The sequence below is a fragment of the Sturnira hondurensis genome, unplaced genomic scaffold (genome assembly GCF_014824575.4).
Source record: "Sturnira hondurensis isolate 20B ecotype Veracruz unplaced genomic scaffold, ASM1482457v3 Scaffold0007797, whole genome shotgun sequence".
Lineage (NCBI taxonomy): Eukaryota > Metazoa > Chordata > Mammalia > Chiroptera > Phyllostomidae > Sturnira > Sturnira hondurensis.
Genome location: NW_028080428.1, coordinates 3,372,773 through 3,393,536, shown reverse-complemented (window position 1 = coordinate 3,393,536; position 20,764 = coordinate 3,372,773). Strand labels below are relative to the sequence as shown.

At 62.6% G+C, this 20,764-nt stretch overlaps 4 protein-coding genes across 7 annotated transcripts; 3 read left to right on the top strand and 1 right to left on the bottom strand.

Annotated features, from left to right (window-relative positions):
• Window positions 1–749: 749 nt before the first annotated feature.
• On the bottom strand, window positions 750–4,030 carry CABP4 (calcium binding protein 4). The gene is made up of 6 exons (XM_037053392.1): window positions 3,464–4,030; window positions 3,046–3,076; window positions 2,823–2,966; window positions 1,713–1,822; window positions 1,272–1,419; window positions 750–1,156 (listed from the first exon to the last, which is right to left on the bottom strand). The coding sequence occupies exons 1-6, from the start codon at window positions 3,836–3,838 to the stop codon at window positions 1,128–1,130; spliced, it is 837 nt and encodes a 278-aa protein (XP_036909287.1). The 5' UTR covers window positions 3,839–4,030; the 3' UTR covers window positions 750–1,127.
• Window positions 4,031–4,531: 501 nt separating this feature from the next.
• GPR152 (G protein-coupled receptor 152) lies at window positions 4,532–8,776 on the top strand. Of its 2 annotated transcripts, none has more exons than XM_037053387.1 (2): window positions 4,532–4,665; window positions 5,908–7,525. In XM_037053387.1, the coding sequence occupies exon 2, from the start codon at window positions 5,947–5,949 to the stop codon at window positions 7,522–7,524; it is 1,578 nt and encodes a 525-aa protein (XP_036909282.1). In that variant the 5' UTR covers window positions 4,532–4,665; window positions 5,908–5,946; the 3' UTR covers window position 7,525. The 2 variants fall into 2 exon arrangements, with proteins under 2 accessions (XP_036909282.1, XP_036909283.1); XM_037053388.1 differs by lacking the exon at window positions 4,532–4,665 and adding an exon at window positions 7,880–8,776 and having other exon boundaries at window positions 5,583–7,224.
• Window positions 8,777–12,914: 4,138 nt separating this feature from the next.
• On the top strand, window positions 12,915–18,228 carry CORO1B (coronin 1B). 2 transcript variants are annotated; one of them, XM_037053380.1, is made up of 11 exons: window positions 12,919–13,027; window positions 13,807–14,009; window positions 14,400–14,522; window positions 14,631–14,760; window positions 14,939–15,120; window positions 15,206–15,325; window positions 15,987–16,091; window positions 16,167–16,312; window positions 16,523–16,580; window positions 17,377–17,655; window positions 17,812–18,222. In XM_037053380.1, exons 2-11 carry the CDS (start codon window positions 13,809–13,811, stop codon window positions 17,935–17,937), a joined length of 1,470 nt encoding a protein of 489 aa, XP_036909275.1. In that variant the 5' UTR covers window positions 12,919–13,027; window positions 13,807–13,808; the 3' UTR covers window positions 17,938–18,222. The 2 variants fall into 2 exon arrangements, with proteins under 2 accessions (XP_036909276.1, XP_036909275.1); XM_037053381.1 differs by lacking the exon at window positions 13,807–14,009 and having other exon boundaries at window positions 12,915–13,027; window positions 17,812–18,228.
• A 409-nt stretch (window positions 18,229–18,637) lies between these two features.
• Window positions 18,638–20,716, top strand: PTPRCAP (protein tyrosine phosphatase receptor type C associated protein). 2 transcript variants are annotated; one of them, XM_037053384.1, is made up of 2 exons: window positions 18,638–18,735; window positions 19,889–20,715. In XM_037053384.1, exons 1-2 carry the CDS (start codon window positions 18,733–18,735, stop codon window positions 20,498–20,500), a joined length of 615 nt encoding a protein of 204 aa, XP_036909279.1. In that variant the 5' UTR covers window positions 18,638–18,732; the 3' UTR covers window positions 20,501–20,715. The 2 variants fall into 2 exon arrangements, with proteins under 2 accessions (XP_036909279.1, XP_036909278.1); XM_037053383.1 differs by lacking the exon at window positions 18,638–18,735 and adding an exon at window positions 19,301–19,471 and having other exon boundaries at window positions 19,889–20,716.
• The last annotated feature ends 48 nt before the right edge of the window (window positions 20,717–20,764 follow it).

Genomic DNA, 20,764 nt, shown 5'->3' with positions numbered 1-20,764 from the left:
TCTTATGTGATTTGTAACATTTTGTCATGAGTTCACCTTCAGAAGTGACAGTGTGTGTGTGTGTGTGTGTGTGTGTGTGTGTGTGTTAAGTCCTGTGTGTTCTGGGTAGAAAGAGTGCCCTTGACAGCAATTTTTTCCTATTTCTTCAGCTTTTCAGGCCCCAGAGCACGACTGCGCCCCACTTGACGCACAGACCTGAGTTTTGGGTCTCCTGGGGTAACTTTTTCCACCTCAGGTCCTAGACATCTATACCCGCGCCAATTCCTCGGGCTGGTGGCTGGAGGTGTGTTTTGGTTCCCCTTTCCAGAACAGGGGACCCCCTGGAGGGGTCAGGGTCATGTCCGGCTCCCCAGGCCCTTGCAAGCCTTTCCTCGGACACTCCTGGTGCCAGAGCCCAGGCTCCCAGCCCTCTGGGTCTGAAGACCCGCGCCCAGCTTGGGGTTCTCTCTTTCATTTGGTACCTAGGGCCATCCCTTTTTTCCTTTCATGTTCCATGTAAAAAAAGATTTATTTATTTTTGGAGAGAGGAGAAGGGAGAGAGAAAGAGAGGGAGAGAAACATCGATGTGAGAGAGAAACACAGATCCGTTGCCTCTCTTAGGCACCCCGACTGGGGACCGAACCCACAACGGGGCACGTGCCCTGACTGGCAACGGAACCGGTGACCTTTTGCTTTGCGGGATGACGCCCCGTCAACTGAGCCACACAAGTCAGGGCTCAAGTTCAACTTTAAGATATGTATATATTTTCATGCTTCGTAGTGGGAGGGGTCCTGTCCAGAGCCCTCTTTCCCCCCACCCCTGTTTTTGAATGTGGCCAGTGCTGGGTGGCCCCCTCCCTCCCAAGGGAGAGCCAAATCTGCGGAGATCCAAATCTTGCTCTCGCTGGGGAATGATGGGCAGCTGACTGTCGCTTTTCTCCCGGAACCTCCTTTCTCCAGGAGGGAAGGAGGCGAAGGTGAGAGTGGGTGGATGCTATCACAAGCCAGCGCCCCACCCCAGTGTTGTCAGAGGCAGGAGAAGCTTCGGGCTTCTGGTCTCTTTCCTCCTGGGGTCTGGGGGGAGGGTGTGCAGCAGGGACCCTGCCAGTCTGGGGCCAGAGAGACAAGGCCATCTCCCGCCTGGAGCCTCAGTGGGTGAAGAGCATTCTCACAAACTCTGCGGGGGAGAGGGGGACGTCTGGGTCAGGGGTCGCCGGAGCTGCCGGGCTCAGCCTGGAGCTGGACGGGGCGGGGGGGCGGGCGGGGGGGCGGTGTCTAGGAAGGAAACTCACCATCAAAGTCTACGGTGCCGTCCCCGTTGAGGTCCACGTCTCGGAACATCTCATCCAGCTCGGGATCCACCAGCGGCTCCCCCAGCAGGGCCGGCGCTGCCTGCCGCAGCTCCGACACAGTGATCCGTCCATCCCTGTCCCTGTCAAACTTGGATCCCGCAGGGCTCAGCCCTTCCCACCCAAAGCCACCTCCCCCTTTCCATCTGCTGTCCTCGGATGCCCCCTCGCCCTCCTGCCCCAGGAAGCCTCCCTGGGTGGACCCCCCTCCCCCCGCTGGGGTGAGCCAAACCCCCCCCCTCCTCGGCCCTGGTTCCACCATCCGCAGGGCCCTGTGCCTCCAGAGGCTGAGGACCCCGTTCTCCGCCTCCCCTGGCCTGGGTGGGAGACCCCTGAGGAAGCGTCCCACTGCCCACGCCCCGCCCACCCCTCCACGCCCCACACCTCTCGGAAGGCGATGCGGAGCTCCCGCACCCCGAGCATGTGCGCCGTCTCCTCCCTCAGCTTGGGGCCCATCAGTTCCACAAATTCCTCGAAGTCCACGTGGCCACCCACTGCAGACCCAAGCAGAGCGTCACAGTGGAGGGCCAGGGCCCAGGGAGGGACATTATGAGGGTCCCTCTTGACTCTGCATCCAGGAAAGAACACCCAGCATCCGTACCCTCAGGGGGACGGGGCAGGAGCCCCTTTTGCGGCTGGGGGTGCCCTCGGTGAAGCACACACATGAAGCACGCACGTGTGGGGGAAAAGAGTGGGCTTTGGAAACAGTCCTGGGTCTAAGCCTCAGCCCTGCCACCTCCTGGTGTGTGGCTTTGGGTGACTGAGTAAACTGCCCTCCTTATTCTAGGCTGGGGGCAGGGGAACCTGCTCCTGCAGCACCCTCGGGCGGGAGTTCACGGCTACCAAGTGGGTGGACCCCTGTGGCAGCAATAAATGCCCCTGAAGTGCACCCATGTCACCTCTCAGTTCTGAAATGCCGTCATTTATTAAAAATGGTCAAATAACAGCTTCGGGAAAAGAAAGAGAAAAGAGAAGAGAAAGAAGAGAGATAAGAGAAGAAAAAAGACAAGAAGCGTGAACGGAAATGTTCACGTTCATAGTGCATCTCTCCCCACTGTGGAACCTAAAGATAAAACAAGGGCAGGGGTCCCGGAACGGAGGGGATCTGCCGTTTGACAAACCAGCTAATGAGAGGCACACAGTGCCCCCCCCATTCCTCATTTAGTCTCAAGGAATGGCCAGGATTCTGTCACGCTAAGCCTCGCTGGACCCCAGGGGGCTCTCTTTAGGAGACAGAGACAGCCAGCAAGGGGCAGTGCCAGCAGGACGAACTTTGTCACGAGGGCCGAGGAGGGCTTCTTCAACCTGAGGCCCCCGTAGAACCCCAAGGGCCTGTCTTGGATCCCCCGTGCCTTCCGTGCACGCTGGTGTCCCTGCATCTGAAGGGGCCAATGTCAAACTGTCAAACTGCCCTGGAAACTGTCCTACCCACATCGTGCCTGCTGGGCGCCCAGACCCCCCTCCCCCCCCGGGCCGGTGGCGTGAGGCACTGACTTCGCATCTTTACGTGCTGTGAGACCTCAATGAGCTCCATCTCAGTCGGCATGTAGCCCAGGGTCCGCATGCAGGCGCCCAGCTCCCGGTAGCCGATGTAGCCATCGCGGTCAGTGTCAAACTCCTCAAAGGCGGCCTGAAGCTCTGTGGGGGAGGTGGGTCAGGCCCAAGAGCCCAGCTCAGGGGTACCTCCCACCCCCTGCTGCCAGCAAGGGCCACTCACCATCTAGCTCCTCAGGGCCCAGCTTTCGATCCTGCGGAGGCATAAGGCCCACGTGTCCTCAGGGCCAGCCAGGACTCTGGCCGGCCTCCTCCAGGCCCTGCCATACTGGCCTGGACAGGGCCAGTCCCATAGGGCAGGAGAAGGCAGCCGGAGTCCTGTGGGCCTCAGGACAAGAGACGACTCCTCTTCCTGCTCCTGGGGCCTGAGCTCTCACAGAACCCTGGGTTTGAGGTCAAGGCCCACCCACTCCCAAGTGGGCCGGAGACCTTCCCTCCCTCAAACTCCCAGTCAGGCTCTAGTGTTTAGAACAGGAGCAGCAGGAGGCCTGAGTTCTAGGGGTGGGGTGGGCTGAACCTGAGGACACAAGTTCCCACCACCCCCCTCCAGGGCCCCCAACTCCACCCAGGCCCCACCTGACCTTCCCGAAGATACGGTTGAGCAGAGGCCCGTATGTCTTCTGAGCAGTGTCATGGTGCGAGGCAGAGCGGTGCCGGTGGGACTGGCGACGAGAGGCCACTCCCGGGGCTGCAGGGGCTGGCTCCTCCGGCCCTTCTCCTGTGCTTGAGGCGTGCCTGCTGCTCCCGGGGGCCTCAGGGCACTGGACGGGGGGCCGCCTCCCAGAGCTGTCCACGCCTTTCTGGGACCCTCGGAGCCCCTTCTCCCTTGTGCTCCTCCTCCTGGTCAAGGGTTGCCCCTCAGCACCACTCCTGGAAGCCGAGACCCCCACAGGGGGCTTCTGGGGGCTGGGGGCAAGGTCTGGGCCATGCTGCCCCCTCACCTGCTCTGTGGCCATGGGAAGACAGGTGACAGGGCTCAGAGATACAGTGTGAGAAAGTACCCTTGGCTCTCAGGGCCCATAAAGCTGCTTATGCACCCTGAGAGCGCATGGCCCGGGGTGGGGCCCTGAGGCGGATTAGGCTAAGTGAAGGAGGCAGCCCAGGCCCTAATCGGGGCCCTCTGCCCCATGTGGCCAGGGCAGATGGGCCAAGACGACTGTTCTCAGCAACAGCTCCGCCCACTGGTGAGCTGGGACACCCAGCAAAATCTCCTTTCCAAGCCTCAGTAGCCTTGCCTGTAAAATGGGGACGACCTTGCTGAAGGGTTGACTCAGCCCGGCTGTGATGAGGGCAGCACTTAGCTAAGAAAGGAAAGGAGAAGGACTTCCAGAGGAAGACTCTGGGCAAAGGCTGGGGGGTGAGCAAGGAGGGAGTGAATTGCCCACTGTGGCCCCCTCGTGGGGTACTACCCTGGCTGGAGCAGAGGGTGTGTGGAATTGGGGAAGAGAGGCCTCGAACGCTGGATTTAGGGCCCTGGAGGTGAGGTCAGAGGAGGTGGGTCCCCCAGGACCCATTGCTTGCCCTGTGCTGAAGGGGTCAGGGTGGGGGGTTTCAGCCGTCTGGCATTTTCAAGGATGGTCACTTGGCCTCACTGGGCTGGGGTTAGGGTTTCCCGGTGAGCAGCCCCATGAATGATTAATGTCCTCAGCTTGGGTTTCAGGCGGGCCGCCTTAGCGCCGCCCGGCGCCATGCAGCAGGCCTTGGTGTGAGGCCCTGCAGACGGCGGGACCGCTGGGCAGGCAGGCACGCCCTGCTCCTTCAGGCCAGCAGCCTCACCTCACAGGTAAGCTGAGCCAGGGCTCTGATCCAGTAGGGGCTGGAGCTTGAGGAGTGGGGTCTGCCTGGGGAAAAGCCCTGGGTGGGGGGTGGGGAGAGGCCCCTGGGCTGAAGGCCAAGTGGCTGGAGCCACAGGCCACAGGCGGATCCGGCCTCTCTGGGACGTCCCCTGACTCCCCGCCGCCATCGGGGCTTTCTGTGCTGAGAGGGGGGGCCCTCCACCATGGAGGGAAGTGGGGAGTGGCAGCCACCCTCGTCCTCACCACACTGCGGAGCCCCTTCTCTGTTTAGTAGCCCCACGGGACAAACGGGGCCCCCTTCCGCCTGAGCTGGGAGAAGGGGGAGGGCCACGGTGGGGCTGGAGAAGGAGGCGGAGGCACCAGATGCCCCCGGGACAGCCTTCCTGGCCTCAGGCCTCCGGGACCCTGAGCCCCAGGCCTTACCTGAGGCCACGAGCTGCAGGGGCTGCGGGAGGGGCCTCCTTGGCCCCAGATTCCCAGTCACCCTTGAATTCCTGTGGACCCATGAGCCCGGAGCCCTCCTTTTTGAACTTTTAAACACTTGAACTCCAGAATACCAGACAGAAGGCGCCTGTAAAAATCTGATCAAGTGGTGTTCAGCCTGCGCTCCCTGCGGCCCTACGGGTACTCTCCCTTCCTTTAATCTTACCACTCCTTTTTAGCTCATGGGAACTATAATATTTTATTTTATTTTTTTAAAATATTTTATTTATTTATCTTTAGAGGGGAAAGAGAGGGAGAGAAACATCAGTGTATGGTTGCTTTTCATGCATCCCCTGCTGGGAGTTGGCCTGCAGGGAACCAGCCTGCAACCCAGGCATGTTCCCTGACTGGGAATCGAACCGCAATCCTCTGGCTCGCAGGCCCGCGCTCAATCCACTGAGCTACACCAGCCAGGTATAATATTTTATTTAAAGAAAAGATTCACCAGCCTTACAAGTATGTTAGAAAGCCCCTGGTTTAGCCCACTTGGACACACTGGGTTGCCGAGGGGCAGAATGGTCAGCTCTGAGTTCCAGTCCTGGTGTCTCCCTTCCTATCCTCCGACCCCTGCTCTCATCACCTACAAAATGGACTGTGTGAGGACTGAGTGAGGCGCTCCGTTGAAGGTCCTGGTATAGGGTAGCTACTCAAAAGGTGATGACGATGCCCAGAGAGGGGAAGTGACTTGCCTAGAGATGCAGAGCGCTTCTCATAACCAGTCATCAATGCCTTCGTTGATTTGCCAGGCACCCACTCTGTGTCCAGCACTACACTGGGGACCTCGGATGGACAGTATGGAAGCCAACCTGGGCGTCTTTGGCCGCCGGCCCCGCACGGAACTCGACGACGAGGACTATTACCCCCAGGGTAGCTGGGACACGGTCTTCCTGGTGGCCCTGCTGCTCCTGGGGCTGCCAGCCAACGCACTCATGGCGTGGCTGGCTGGCTCACAGGCCCGACAGGGAGCGGGCACGCGGCTGGCCCTGCTCCTGCTCAGCCTGGCTCTCTCTGACTTTTTGTTCCTGGCGGCAGCCGTCTTCCAGATCCTGGAGATCCAGCACGGAGGGCACTGGCCGCTGGGGACAGCAGCCTGCCGCTTCTACTACTTCCTGTGGGGTGTGTCCTATTCCTCAGGCCTTTTCCTGCTGGCAGCCCTCAGTCTGGACCGATGCCTGCTGGCACTCTGCCCACGCTGGTACCCAGGGCGCCGCCCGATCCGCCTGCCCCTCTGGGTCTGCGCCGGGGTTTGGGTGCTGGCCACACTCTTCAGTGTGCCCTGGCTGGTCTTCCCCGAGGCCGTCGTCTGGTGGTACGACCTGGTCATCTGCCTGGATTTCTGGGACAGCGAGGAGCTGCCGCTGCGCATGCTGGAGATCCTGGGGGGCTTCCTGCCTTTCCTCCTGCTGCTCATCTGCCACGTGCTTACCCAGGCTGCCTCCTGCAAGACTTGCTGCCGCCGGCAGCCGAGACCCGCCTGCCGTGGCTTTGCCCGTGTGGCCAAGACCATTTTGTCGGCCTACGTGGTCCTGCGGCTGCCCTACCAGCTGGCACAGCTGCTGTACCTCGCCTTCCTGTGGGACATCTACCCTGGCTACCTGCTCTGGGAGGTGCTGGTCTACTCGGACTACTTGATCCTTCTCAACAGCTGCCTCAGTCCCTTTCTCTGCCTCCTGGCCAGCGCCGACCTCCGGGCCCTGCTGCGCACCGTGCTATCCTCCTTCGCGGCAGCTCTCTGCGAGGAGCAGCCAGGCAGCTTCACGCCAGCCGAGCCGCAGACGCAGGTGGACTCTGGTGGGCAGACTGCGCCAGAGCTGGCTGCCGAGGCCCAGCCCCAGGCAAACCCCACCTCCCTGCCACGGATGGATTCGGTGGCCCAGCCCGAGGCGAATCCCACGGCCCAGCCACAGGAGAACCCCACAGCCCAGCCACGATCAGATTCTATGGCCCAACCTCAGCTGAACTCCATGGCCCAGCCACAGGCAAACCCCATGGCCCAGCCACAGGAGAACCCCACAGCCCAGCCACAATCAGATTCTATGGCCCAACCTCAGCTGAACTCCACGGCCCAGCCACAGGCAAACCCCACGGCCCAGCCACAGTCAGGTTCTGTGGCCCAGCCACGAGCAGACCATGAGGCCCAGCCTGCTTTGGACCCTGTGGCCCAGCCACAGGCAAGCCCGGAGCCCCAGACCCCTGGACCTGCTGCCAGCCCATCCCCCAGCCCCTGCGATGAAGCTTCCTCTGCCCCATCCCAGGATCCCAGCCCAGAGGCCCCTGAGAACCCAGCCCTGCCGGCGGCCTCCGAAGGGGAAAGTCCCAGCAGTGCCCCCCCGGAGGAGGCTCCTGGTGCGGATCCCACGTGAGAGTCCGGAAGCGCCGAGACCTTCCAGGCAGCCAGAGGGTGATGGAGGAACCGGCCAGTCAGAGAGGAGGGGCGTCATGGAGGAAGTCATCATGGAAAACCCCACCAGTCCCTCGGGCCTGCAGGAGGACTTGGGGGAAGTGAGAATGGAGTGGCCAAAAGTCCCAGACAGTTTGTTGTTGAGCGTCATGTCCCTGTGCAGGTCCCACCAAGCTCTTCCATCGCTGTCATACTTGCCCCCGCCCCNGGCAAACCGCACGGCCCAGCCACAGTCAGGTTCTGTGGCCCAGCCACGAGCAGACCATGAGGCCCAGCCTGCTTTGGACCCTGTGGCCCAGCCACAGGCAAGCCCAGAGCCCCAGACCCCTGGACCTGCTGCCAGCCCAGCCCCCAGCCCCTGCGATGAAGCTTCCTCTGCCCCATCCCAGGATCCCAGCCCAGAGGCCCCTGAGAACCCAGCCGTGCCGGCGGCCTCCGAAGGGGAAAGTCCCAGCAGTGCCCCCCCGGAGGAGGCTCCTGGTGCGGATCCCACGTGAGAGTCCGGAAGCGCCCAGGCCTTCCAGGCAGCCAGAGGGTGATGGAGGAACCGGCCAGTCAGAGAGGAGGGGCGTCATGGAGGAAGTCATCATGGAAAACCCCACCAGTCCCTCGGGCCTGCAGGAGGACTTGGGGGAAGTGAGAATGGAGTGGCCAAAAGTCCCAGACAGTTTGTTGTTGAGCGTCATGTCCCTGTGCAGGTCCCACCAAGCTCTTCCATCGCTGTCATACTTGCCCCCGCCCCGTCCCGCCCCCTACACAGACAGACAGTGGCCCAACAGCCCTGAGTGGTCACAGCTGATGGTGTCCCCTGGGCTCTGCCCTCCAATACCTACCCTCAGGCCCCATGACGGTTTAGCCTTGCTGGTGTGGGGAGAGACAGCAGAGGGGACTTCCTTGGCCTTGACCTGACTCCCTTCCATCCTTTCCTCCCCCCCCTTCTCCCTGTACCATACTGTAACCTGGGCGCGAGGGTGCCAAAAGAGAAAGTCCCAGTGGAGGAGGGGTCACTCCGGAGCCAGCAGGAGCCTGCAAGCGGTGAGGAGGCCGGATGACAGGAGTGGAGGCCAGAGCCTCCAACCCTGGGTTCCAGCCCAGCGCCGGTGGCTCTGGACAAGCTGTTTCCCTCTCTGAGCCCCCGCTCCATCTGCCATCGTGAGCATTAAATGAGAACGTGTGTGAGGCCCCTAGCAAGAGCCTGCGGCACACAGTAGGGACTCAGTGAACAGATGTCCTTCCTTTCCTGGCATCCAGAGATGTCCCTGCAGGGGCTGGGGATGGATGGGAAGAGGCGCCATCTGGTCTAAGCATCTGGATCCTGTGAGCTGTGGGGGGCCAATCAACTGTGCCCATGACCGGTTCTGGGCTGCAGACACCCAGGTAGCCTCAGTGAGCAAAGCATGGGGTCGCCTCTGCGCCTTGGGCTGCTCCAGGGACCCCAAAGTTTGATCCATTTAAGGGTACAGGTAGTTCCCACCCGCCCGACGCTGTGGGAGTGGCAGGTTCGGAGAGCGAGGGGCCTGCCTCCCTCTGAGCCCCTCCTGTGCACTCAGCTCAAGGGCGCAGGTGAGCACGTGCCTGAGCAGAGAGCTCTAGGGACCAGGGGCCCCAGAAAGGGCAGAGGTTCCCAGAGGCCACACAACATCTCTGGGGCACAGCCAACCAACCTCTTCCCTCTCAAGCTGCAGATACTGCAAAACAAAAACCAAACCAAACCAAACAAAAACTAGGAAGTGCTGAAAGGCTGACCCCGGCCCACTTCCCTTTCACATCCCTCACTCTCTTCTGGAACCCACTGCACCCAGCTTTCTCTCAACCCCTACTGTTTCCAAACCATGCTCCCTTCCTCCCCCACCCCCACCTTTTCCCATTAGCTCAGCACTGTGACCTTCAGCAGCTGGGCAATAATACCCTTACCAATAGATGGAAATGACAATGACATTCGACCTGCTCCCCTTCCCAGGGTGCTTGCATTTCCAAAGGCAGCAGGCTGTGCAGGTGGCCAATCCGGGTTCTGGTTCCCAGCTCTCTCTCCGGCTCAGGGCTCTCCTCTGCAAAATGGGGTGATAACGTTGTCCTTGCAAGGTTGGCTGTCTGGTCGTTTCCTGTGCCAGGACAGAACACGCTGGGCGGTGGTGACCAGAGCAGCACAGCCATAGCATCTCCTAGCTAGGGGACCAGGGGCACTGAGGCCTACGGGAGAGAGAGATTTCTGGATAGGGACAAACTTTTGAATTCATTCATTCATCAAGTATTTATTGAGCACTTGCTAGGTGCCCTGCCAGCCAGCCTTCCATTTTGGAGACTCACAGGTGGGCTTAGGGGCAAGGCCTCTGGCGGCCCTCAAGTCTTGTTTGAATCCCAGCTCCAACACTCAGCAGCTGTGTGATCTTTTAGGAAGCCTCTTGGCCTTTGTGGGACTCAGTTTCCTCATCTGTAAATTGGGGAGCATAATTATGGTTCCAATTTCCTGGGAGTGTTAATCCTGCGAATGCTGGGATCCTTGCCTGGCACAGAATAAGTGCTTAATAACTGTCAGCCATTAATGTGATTATACCGGTGTGTACCCCCAGGCCTCACACAGGCCTGGGACCCGTGCTGACCCACGGGCCAGAGCCCGTGTGGCAGCATCCTGCCCACTAGGCATCTTCCCCTCCACCACACTGCCTCCTCCTCTACAATTTTACACCCTCCAACCTCCCTGAAGTGCACACCCCCTGAGGACAAAATGTGGGCTTGTGTCCCTTTGGGGCACTCTGCCTTCTCCCAGCTACAGGTCCCAAAGTCTTTTCGGCAAGGCAGGCAGATCACAGACTGAAACCTCAGTGCCAGCCGCCTACTTTCAGCCCCAGCCCAGGCTCCAAACCCCACCTCATGGAGACTGGACCAGTCCCACCTCCAAGGTCCCCGCAGGGAATCCCGCCCACGATGGATGAGTGCTCTCCAGGAGAAAGAGCAGGGCCAGGAAGGGCTCGGAGGACTGAAGAGGAGCCCACTTGGTGGCGCGGAGGGAGGTTGTGTGTGTTGCAGGAAACGTATACACCCACGGCCTTGGGAGTGGAGGGAGGGCTCTGGCAGAAGAACCTTCAGATGCAGGAGGCAGGATGTGCCAAGGCCCTGAGGTAGGAAGGAAGGTGTGTGTTTCAGGGACAGGAGGGTCAGTGTCACCTCCGCCGTTCCACAGTCCCTCCACTTCCCCCAGCACACCCCACGGCACTGGGTTCCTGTTTTCCTCTGGGGAGCTCATCCCTCCTCCAGATAAGAGACACCCACCCTCCCCCTTGTGGGGGCCAGACATGGATTCTGAGAGCTGTGAACATGAATATTTTTCAGTTCTGCATTCAGGGCTGCTGTCCGTTCATTCATCCAACGTGCGTTAATTGAACACACACTGTGTGCCAGGTCTTCTTGTTCTAGGTGCTGGGACACAGTGGGGGATGGGACAAGGTGCTGCCTGCAGTCTGCGGACATCCTAGCGGACGAGGCAGGCGGAAAGCGAATACGCAAACAGTTCGTAATAGAACATCAGATGATGATTAAGTACAATGCAGGGGAGCGAGTAAGGGCCAGAGGGTAAGGGGGTGGTCAGGGAAGGGCCCTGGGGGAGGTGACATCTGAGCAGAGCCTTTCCAGGGTGCTTGCATTTCCAAAAGGCACCCTGGTAGACAGCCGGGCTGGCGGCCTCCGAGGGGGAAGGGGACGGAGGCATCCCCACGGCCTGGAGGAGGCGAGGGACGGAGGCTTTTCAAGACCTGGGGGAAGCAGGGAGCAGGAGGCGTCAAGGCGCTGAGGCGGGAAGGCAGGTGGTGTGCTTCAGGCACAGGAGGGTCAGCATCACTAGGCCACAAGGAGGGAAAGGACTGTAGTAGGTGATGAGGGGTGGTGGGCAGGGGTCAGACAGACGGCGGCGGGGTGGGCAGCAATGCTGGCTGCCATCTAGTTTGGGCTCTGGACACATGGAGAGGGAGGCTCCGTGGCTGCCTGTCTTCTTCCCAACCACCCACATCCCGGTCCAGGGCCGGAGGGACTGGCCTGCTCACGATTTATGGGGCAGTGGGAAAAGTAAAGACTTCGGAGCCAAACCAGTGGGGCCTGAGTCCAGGAAGAGCGAACTGGGGCACGTGCCTCTCCTCTCAGCTGTTTTCTCGACAGGGTGTGGTGAGACGGACCAGGTGGACACACAGGGGGCTTCAGGGAGCCAGAGAAGAGCTCCTTTTGACTTCCACCCTTTTTCCCCTGCACCATACTGTTTCAGGAAAGGGGCCTTGACCATCACCCCTTGGTCATCCAGGGCAGTAGAGGCTCAGAGAAGGAATGAGGGGAGGTGGCCAGTGACCCAGGGACAACAGCCCCCAGGGGAGGGGGCAGACTCTGCCTGCAAAACCTACAGGCACTGAAACCTACAGGCACAACTCGGCCGCCTCCTCACGGCAGCCACCTACAAGGGAGGTCTGTGGGCTGACCTCCTGGTCTCCGTGTGGGATGGTGGAGGAAAGGCAGGAAGGTGTGAGGGACCTGGGGAGCATGGCCCCGGTTCTGCTTGTGATAAGGAGGCAGCGAGACCCAGGGGCGTTCATCAGGAAGAACGAGTTGACTGGGGCCTTCCACTCGCCCCTTAGAACACCTGTTTTATTTATACTTCTGCATCTTAAAAAGGGGCACGCTATGTCAACTGTCCCAGTAGACAACATATTTTGGGGTGGATTGGGGGACCCTAAAGTATGCACTGGCGCGGGGGATCGTAAGGGCTGGGCTCCATCTACTCCTGGGAAGGGGAGGGTCCGCCACAGGGACGCGGACCGCACCTGCAGCCCCTCAGACCCCATCCCCACCGGGGTCACAGCCTCTAGCCCAGCACCCAAAAGCGACCCGAAAGTCTGCGGGGCGGGGCACCCAAGGCCCCGCCCAGACCCCGCCCCCGCGCCCTCAGCGCCCCTGCGCTCCTGGCCTCCGGGCACCACTGGCGGCCTCCCGCCCCGCCCCGCCCCTCCGCGCGTGACCTCGGCCCCACCTCCGCAAGCCCCGCCCCGCCCCCGCCCCTTGCCCCGCTCTCCTCTGTCACTTCCTGATTCCCGCTTCCTGCTTCCCAGTGGCCGGGATCCGGAGCCGCTCNGATCGTAAGGGCTGGGCTCCATCTACTCCTGGGAAGGGGAGGGTCCGCCACAGGGACGCGGACCGCACCTGCAGCCCCTCAGACCCCATCCCCACCGGGGTCACAGCCTCTAGCCCAGCACCCGAAAGCGACCCGAAAGTCTGCGGGGCGGGGCACCCAAGGCCCCGCCCAGACCCCGCCCCCGCGCCCTCAGCGCCCCTGCGCTCCTGGCCTCCAGGCACCACTGGCGGCCTCCCGCCCCGCCCCCGCCCCTTGCCCCGCTCTCCTCTGTCACTTCCTGATTCCCGCTTCCTGCTTCCCAGTGGCCGGGATCCGGAGCCGCTCCAGGCCGGTGCCGCAGTCCCCGGCGCCCGCGGTGAGCGCGACTGGCTGAGCCTTGGGGCGCAGGCAGAGGGCGGGCGGGGCTGCGGGGGCTGAGCCTCGGGGCTCGGGGAGGGAGGTCTCGAATCCCAGGAGTCTTTCCTCTCCGCGGCGCCTAACCCTCAGTCCCAACTCCTGGTGGCCACCCAGCCTCTCCCCTCCTGGGCCAGGGTCCCTGGTAGTGAGGCTTCTGGTTCACCTTGGACCCCGCTGCAAGGCGGCTCTGGGATGCTGTGCGGCTGGGAGCAGCGTCCCGATGCCCGCCCAGTCCTGCCAGGACCCCTGGGCCGGCCCAGGGCTCCCCGCACGTTCCTGGGGACATTGCACATTCTCTGGGACTCATAACTGGGGCCTAGCACGGCCCGGACAGCAGGAGCCGCCCCTGCCTTCTCTGTCCGTTCTCCTCATCCAGCTTGCAGGTCCTGGGCTGGGAGGGGTCTGGTGAGACCTGGCTGGGACCCGCAGGAGAGCTGAGCTTGCTCTGGCTTCGGCCCCTCCCCACCCCACAGGCGCTCGCATCGCTGAGCCAGCGAGGGGCCCAGGAAGGGTCCTGCAGAGCCTCCCAAGGCCTGCAGTGTGGGCGTTTCCCTCTTCACCCTGGGGACGGGCAGCCAGGGTTTGTGCCGATGACCCCATTCTGTAAGGGGAAACTGAGAGCTAGGTGGATCACAGTGACCAGGCCCCAGGGGCATCCTCCCCACCTCCTCCAGGCAGCCCAGGGAGGCTGGGGGGTGCTGGGATCTGCAGGTGCTAACAGGCCTCTGCACACTGCAGACATGTCCTTCCGAAAAGTGGTTCGGCAGAGCAAATTCCGGCATGTGTTCGGGCAGCCGGTCAAGAATGACCAGTGCTATGAGGACATTCGAGTGTCCCGTGTCACCTGGGACAGCACCTTCTGCGCAGTCAACCCCAAGTTCCTGGCGGTGATTGTGGAGGCCAGCGGCGGGGGTGCCTTCCTGGTGCTCCCCCTGAGCAAGGTGGGGCCTGTGAGGGCAAGGTGGGGGAAGGACTGGAGGTGGCTTGGCCACTCCTGCCAGACCTGTCTGCTTACCCCACATCCCTTATCTTGCCTGTCGCCACACTGCTGGGCAGGTGTCAAAATCCACTTTTACTGCCTGAGATGTGTCAGCCCAGGAGGAGAAAATCTGTTATTGCACAGGGTCAGGCTCCGAGGCAACGAGCATTTCCTGCTCACCAGGGGATGCCTTTGAGGCAGAGGTGGGCCAGGAGAGGCAGTCACATCTGGGCCACCTGTGGGCCAGGCGCGGCGTATCATTCCTGCGCTGCAGAGGGGAAGACTGAGGTTCTGGGAGGGACAGAGCTTGGGGCCCCTGAGTCCCCACTGAATGCCCCCCTCATGCCCGCAGACGGGCCGCATTGACAAGGCCTACCCAACGGTGTGTGGACACACAGGACCTGTCCTGGACATCGACTGGTGTCCCCACAATGATGAAGTCATTGCCAGCGGCTCAGAGGACTGCACAGTCATGGTGAGGTTTGCGCTGTGGTGGGTCCAGGGTCACGTGTGCGGTTTGAGGCTGTCAGAAGCCGGGCGGAGCACGGCCCTACCAGCAAACCCCCCCCCCCACACTCCGTAGGTGTGGCAGATCCCAGAGAACGGGCTGACGTCCCCGCTGACGGAGCCGGTGGTGGTGCTGGAGGGGCACACCAAGCGAGTGGGCATCGTCACCTGGCACCCAACGGCCCGCAACGTGCTGCTCAGTGCAGGTCGGCACCTCTCTCCCGCCCTCGCCCCTCCATGCACAGCTCTGGAGCCTCCCGCTCCTCCCCCTAGGCCCATGTGGAAGATAGGAGAGCTGAGGTCCTTGGGGGTCAAGAGGGCGGGTCCGGTTCCAGGAGGGTGGTCACAGGGAGCCTGGTGGGCTGAAGCCCCCTGACCCCGCAGGCTGCGACAATGTGGTGCTTATCTGGAACGTGGGCACGGCGGAGGAGCTGTACCGCCTGGACACCCTGCACCCCGACCTCATCTACAACGTCAGCTGGAACCACAACGGCAGCCTCTTCTGCTCTGCCTGCAAGGACAAGACTGTGCGCATCATAGACCCCCGCCGGGGCACACTGGTATCGGTACGTGGCCTGGACGGGGGGGTGGCAGTGGACAGGCCAGGGGCTCCATCAGGGCACTGCGCCGACCACTCTGTCCCCCTGGCAGGAGCGGGAGAAGGCTCACGAGGGGGCCCGGCCCATGCGGGCCATCTTCCTGGCGGATGGCAAGGTGTTCACCACAGGCTTCAGCCGCATGAGCGAGCGGCAGCTGGCCCTCTGGGACCCGGTGAGTGGCTGTGGCCGGCCTGAGGCGTCAGGCTTGAGACTTAGGCCCCGACCTGGGCAAGATGGGTGGGGGTCACCCTGGAGACACCTGTGGTCCCCAGGTTCTTGCCCTGGCATGGAAGGCTCTCAGGACTGGGAGCCCCGCCAGCCCCTCCTCTCCCTGCCCACCCCCAGCCTCCCCCACCGCCTCCAGCCACCTCCCAGTCTTTGTCCGCATTGTTCCACCAACTGGAAGGTCTTGCCCTCCTGGCTGGCCTGTTCCCACCTGGTTGTCCTGTGAGGCCCAGAGACCCCTCCTGCAGGAGGCCTCCCAGCCCTTGTCCTGCAGTGCCCCGTCTGGAGCTCTGCTTCAATGCCCTGACCTCGGGGGGCCCCTAAGACCGGCTGATGCTCCCGAGTGGTGGGGCCTCTCAGTGCTTGCTGAGTGGCCTGAGAGTAGTCTAAAGGCCTAGAGTAGGCTGGCAATGGGTACTCTGCAACAGATGGGAGCCGGGGGGTGGGACACAGTGTGCGGGCAAAGGCTTAGAGGTGAGAGGGAACCCACCAGCAAGGTAGGGGCAACGCTGGCTGGGCTGGGTGGTCCTGATGGAGGAGTGGGACATTGAGGGGAGGGGAGAGGTTCTGGCCTGGCCAGGCCTGACGGTACTCTACGCCCTCACCAGGAAAACTTTGAAGAACCCATGGCCCTGCAGGAGCTGGACTCGAGCAACGGGGCCCTGTTGCCCTTTTACGACCCCGACACCAGTGTGGTCTACGTCTGTGGCAAGGTGGGGCTGGGCAGGCCTGGTGGGACAGGGAGGAGGGGTGCCAAGCGCTGACACCTGTTCCCTGCCACCCTGCAGGGCGACTCCAGCATCCGGTACTTTGAGATTACCAGCGAGCCCCCCTACATCCACTTCCTGAACACATTCACCAGCAAAGAGCCCCAAAGGGGCATGGGCAGCATGCCCAAGAGGGGCCTGGAGGTCAGCAAGTGTGAGATCGCCCGGTAAGAGGGGCCATTAAGGAGGCTGGCTTTGGGGCAGGCAGCCTGGGGACAGGGGTCAGAGGTCAGATGATAGGAGGCTGCCCAGGAGGCCCCAGGGGCTGGGGGCAGTCTAGGAGGGGCTAGGATGAGGGAGCTGAGAGTAGAGGAGACCAGGAGAGCCTGTTGGGGGGGGGCTGCACTGACAGCTCCTCCTTCTCCTCACTTTTCCAGGTTCTACAAACTACACGAGCGCAAGTGTGAGCCCATTGTCATGACTGTGCCACGGAAGGTGAGGCCCCGAGGTTCCCCTGTCCACTCACTCTGTCTCTGTTGGACAGGCTACCCGGGTGACGGGTGCAAGGCGTGTGAAGGAGTCATGGCTGAGTGGGTGCAGTCAGTGGGCTGGACGAGCGCCAGCGAACCCCCAGCTGTGCTGGGGGCTGGGTTGGGCTGTGCTGGGCTGGGGACAAGCGGAGAGATGGGTGAACTGAGGCCCTGCCCTGGAGGAGCCCGGGAAACAGAACCTGGAGGTCTTCCCGTGAGAGGCTGGCTGACAGCACCCTGGGCAGGGCCCTCCAGTGGTGGGCAGTAGGCCAGAGTGGCAAGAGAGACAGGAAGTCTGGCTGCAGAAGAGGCCCCCAAGAGCGAGGGCACCAGGCCACATGTGTCTAGGCGTCAGATGCCGGGCCAAGAGCCTTGGACGTGATTCGCCCTCCTCCAGCCAGTGTTTGCTGAGCATGCCACTCAGCATGCCAGGCGCACCCCAGGCAGCTGAGCAGTGAACGAGGCTGACAGGGCTGTGCTGGGCACTCAGTCCAGGGGCACAGCACGGCTCCCAGAACCCCTGCAAGCCCTGCTGGGGAAGGTTGCGGGGCCTTCAGAGCAAGCTGTTGGCAATGTCCAGAGAGGAAGAGAAGGGACAGATCTGAGCTTAGAAAGGTAGTGACCTGGGGCCAGGCCAGTGGGGAATGGGTTGACAGCTTGCAGGCCAGGAGAGTGACGAGGGGGTGGCCACCTAGGGTCCCGATGAGAGGACCTGATGGTGGGCCCCCAGCTGATCCGGACCTCCCCTACCGCCCGCCCAGTCGGACCTCTTCCAGGACGATCTGTATCCTGACACAGCAGGGCCCGAGGCAGCCCTGGAGGCGGAGGAGTGGGTGAGCGGGCGGGACGCCGACCCCATCCTCATCTCCCTGCGGGAGGCCTATGTGCCCAGCAAGCAGCGAGATCTGAAGGTCAGCCGGCGCAACGTACTGTCCGACAGCCGGCCTGCCGTGGCCCCTGGCGCCGCTCGCTCCGGGGCACCCACACCTGCTGCCTCAGCCAGTACAGCCACCCCCAGCAGCAGCCTCGCCGGAGCAGGGGTATGTGTCCAGCAGTCCGTAGTGGGTTGGGAGCCCCCGCGTGCCGTGTGTGCCTGAACCATTTGTTGTCCCTCTGAGCCTTGGGTCGTTGCCTGGCAGTCGATTTGGGGAGGGCTCCAGCTCCGTGACCCCTGACCGCCCTCCGTGTCCTTGCAGGAGGCCGGGAAGCTGGAAGAGGTGATGCAGGAGCTGCGGGCCCTGAGAGCGCTGGTCAAGGAGCAAGGGGAGCGAATCGGCCGCTTGGAGGAGCAGCTGGGCCGCATGGAGAACGGGGACGCGTAGGACCACAGGCCCAGCGGGTGCCACCCTCACCTCCTCCTCAGACCCCTTCTCACCAGCCTCTGCTGGCAGGTCACACTGCTGGCTGCCCGCCCCTGCCCCCTGCTAAGGGCCTCTGGGGCAGGTTCAGGGGCCAGTCCCTACCCCAACCCATCCTTGGGCCCAGGCTGGAGCCATCACCTGGCTTTTGTCACTGTTAGCGTGGAGGATTTTTGTGCCGAGGCAAGCTTACACGCTGAGGGACCATCTCCCCACCCCCACCCGGCCCCCTGCTCCCTCCTTGGAGGAGTGGGAGGGGTGGGCTCTATATTTTCATTCCAAATAAAATTCTCTTTCTAAAAGCCAGGTTCACTATTCTGCTGCAAGGGTGGGGCTGGGACAGGAAGTCTGGAAATGGGGACAGGTGAGGCCCCCAGGGATCATTAGATGTGAGAAAGGCCTGGTGCCACAAGCACCCCCACAGTCGGCTCAGCCCCCCTGAATCCTGCCAAGGCAGGACACTGAGGCAGAAGACACATGAAAACCTCTAGGGCCATGTCCTGCTTGGAGCTGGGGGCCCAGTCCCTCCTCCCGGCAGCCTAACCACGGGCTCTGTAGCCCAAGCGTGGCCCAGTGCTGGACCTGGGAGGATCCGGTGGGGGTCAGAGTGGTCCCGAGAGGCCCGAGGGGCCCACAGCAGGGAGGGGTGGGAGGGGTGTGGTGGGCAGGAAGCGGAAGCGTCAAGCAACCCCAGCTACAGTGGAGCACAGCACGGGAGTTCACTTCTCCCCACGCCGGCGCTGAGAGGCCCACGGACCCATGGTGAGTGTTGGAGCGTGCTGCATCCTTGGGGGGGGGGCGGTGACAGGAGGTCAGGGCTGGGGTGCCCAGGCCTGGGAGCTAAGGACCGATTCCCAGCTCTTGGGACCAACAGCAACCAGTCCGGGTAGAGGCGAGAGCAGGGAGCCAGGACCGGCGTGGGGCAGAACTGGGCTTTTCTGTCATCTCACACCTTGGAGCTCAGGTTGCAGCCCCAGCGCCCCACTCCAGGCCCAGACCACCTTCCAGACCCAGGGGTAGACCCTCCCCGCTCCGCCGGGGAGCATCCCCGGAGCCTGCCTGGGGCGGGAGTCTTGCTTGTGCCCTGCACCCCTCCTCCCCCACACACCCCACCTGCCTCGTTCCGACCGCAGGCTTCCTCTGGCAGCTGCGCAGCCCGCCCCAGCCACCAAGGCCCCCAGGGGCAGGGAGCGGGACTGAACGGAAACGCTGCAGCTGGGGCGGCAGTGGGGCCTGGGAGGGAGAGAGGAGTCTCCCACCCCCTTCCTCAGGCCTGGCCAAGTGGACGGCGCGCGGCTGCCTTGGGACTGGTTCTGGCACCCCAGGCCTCGGGAAGGGCTACCTCCACACTGGCCCACGGGTCCATCCTGCTGCTGTTCCTGTGGGCAGTTTGGACAGTCAGCCAATAGTTACCAAGCACCTACCCTGTGTCAGGAATTGTTTAGGTGCTTGAGCCAGAAAGTTCCCTGTCTTCTTGCAGCTGATGCTGGTGCGAGTGTGAAGACAATAACCCTAATAAACAGGCAGCTTTACCTACCTACTGGGTTAGGACCGGGGGAGGGGCAGGGGGCTGCAGGGAGGCGGGTAGTGGCCCAGCTGAGGTTAGGCCTCACTGAGGTATGAGGTACCCTGAGCTAAGGTAAGCAGAGAAGTCATGTGGCTGGGAGGAAGGGGAGGAAGATGGAACATTCAGGCAGAGTCCTCCAACCGCTCCCCAACAGGAGCAGGCTTTTAGGGTGCAGTGGGAGGGAGGGGGCTGGGCAGGTACCACAGGGCCGGGACCTTGTTGCCCACGTAAGGGTTTCTCTGCGTGACTGTCCCTACTTTGGCCATAAGGCAACTAAGGACGCCGTTACCCAACCTGTCCACGCCTGGCCCCAGCCAGGATGCTGAGCCCCTGCCTGTCTCCCCATAGGACCCGCCCTGTGCCCTATGGCTCTGGATGCTGCTGGCCCTGCCCGGGGTCCTGGGCAGCAGTGCCCAGGACAGCCAGGGCTCCAGCACTGTCACTGTGGTCCTGCTGCTGCTGCTTCTGCTGCTGCTGGCCACCGGCCTGGCCCTGGCCTGGCGCCGCCTCAGCCGTGACTCTGGAGGCTACTACCACCCGGCCCGCCTGGGCGCGGCGCTGTGGGGCCGCACCCGCCGCTTGCTCTGGGCCAGCCCGCCAGGCCGCTGGCTCCAGGCCCGGGCTGAGCTCCAGTCAACAAGTGAAGACCCAGAGAGGCAGGAGGATGAGCAGGATGTGGAGGACGACAGCTTCGACGGGGGCCAGAAGGAGGCTGAACCCCGGGAAGAGGAGCAGAGGTGTGGAGAGCAGCCGGGCCCACAGTGTGGCCCGGAGCCCACGCAGGAAGCGCTGAGCGGTGACGTGGAAGGGGGCCCAGGCCTCGGCTCCCAGGGCCCGCAGGGCTCCGCAGGCAGCGCCGAGGCCCTCCTGAGCGACCTGCACGCCTTTGCAGGCAGCGCAGCCTGGGACGACAGCACCAGGGCCACTGGGGGCCAGGGCCTCCATGTCACTGCCCTGTAGGGGCCAGCCCTGGGGTCACAGCCTTGTCACTGTGCCTCTGCTTCCCCAGCTGCTATGACTGGACACTGCCTGCCCTGGGCCCCCTTGTCACCCACACCCCCATGTGGAGAGCCTCAGACTGTCACTCCGCCCCCTAGTTTTATCCCCAAGGCTGTGCACCCCCACCCTGTCCAGGAAGGCCACCCACCTGAAATAAAACCCTTCCAGCCCTGCGGTCCTCTGGTCCTGTAGTGACCCTCCTGTCCCTAAGCAGGAACACAGCCC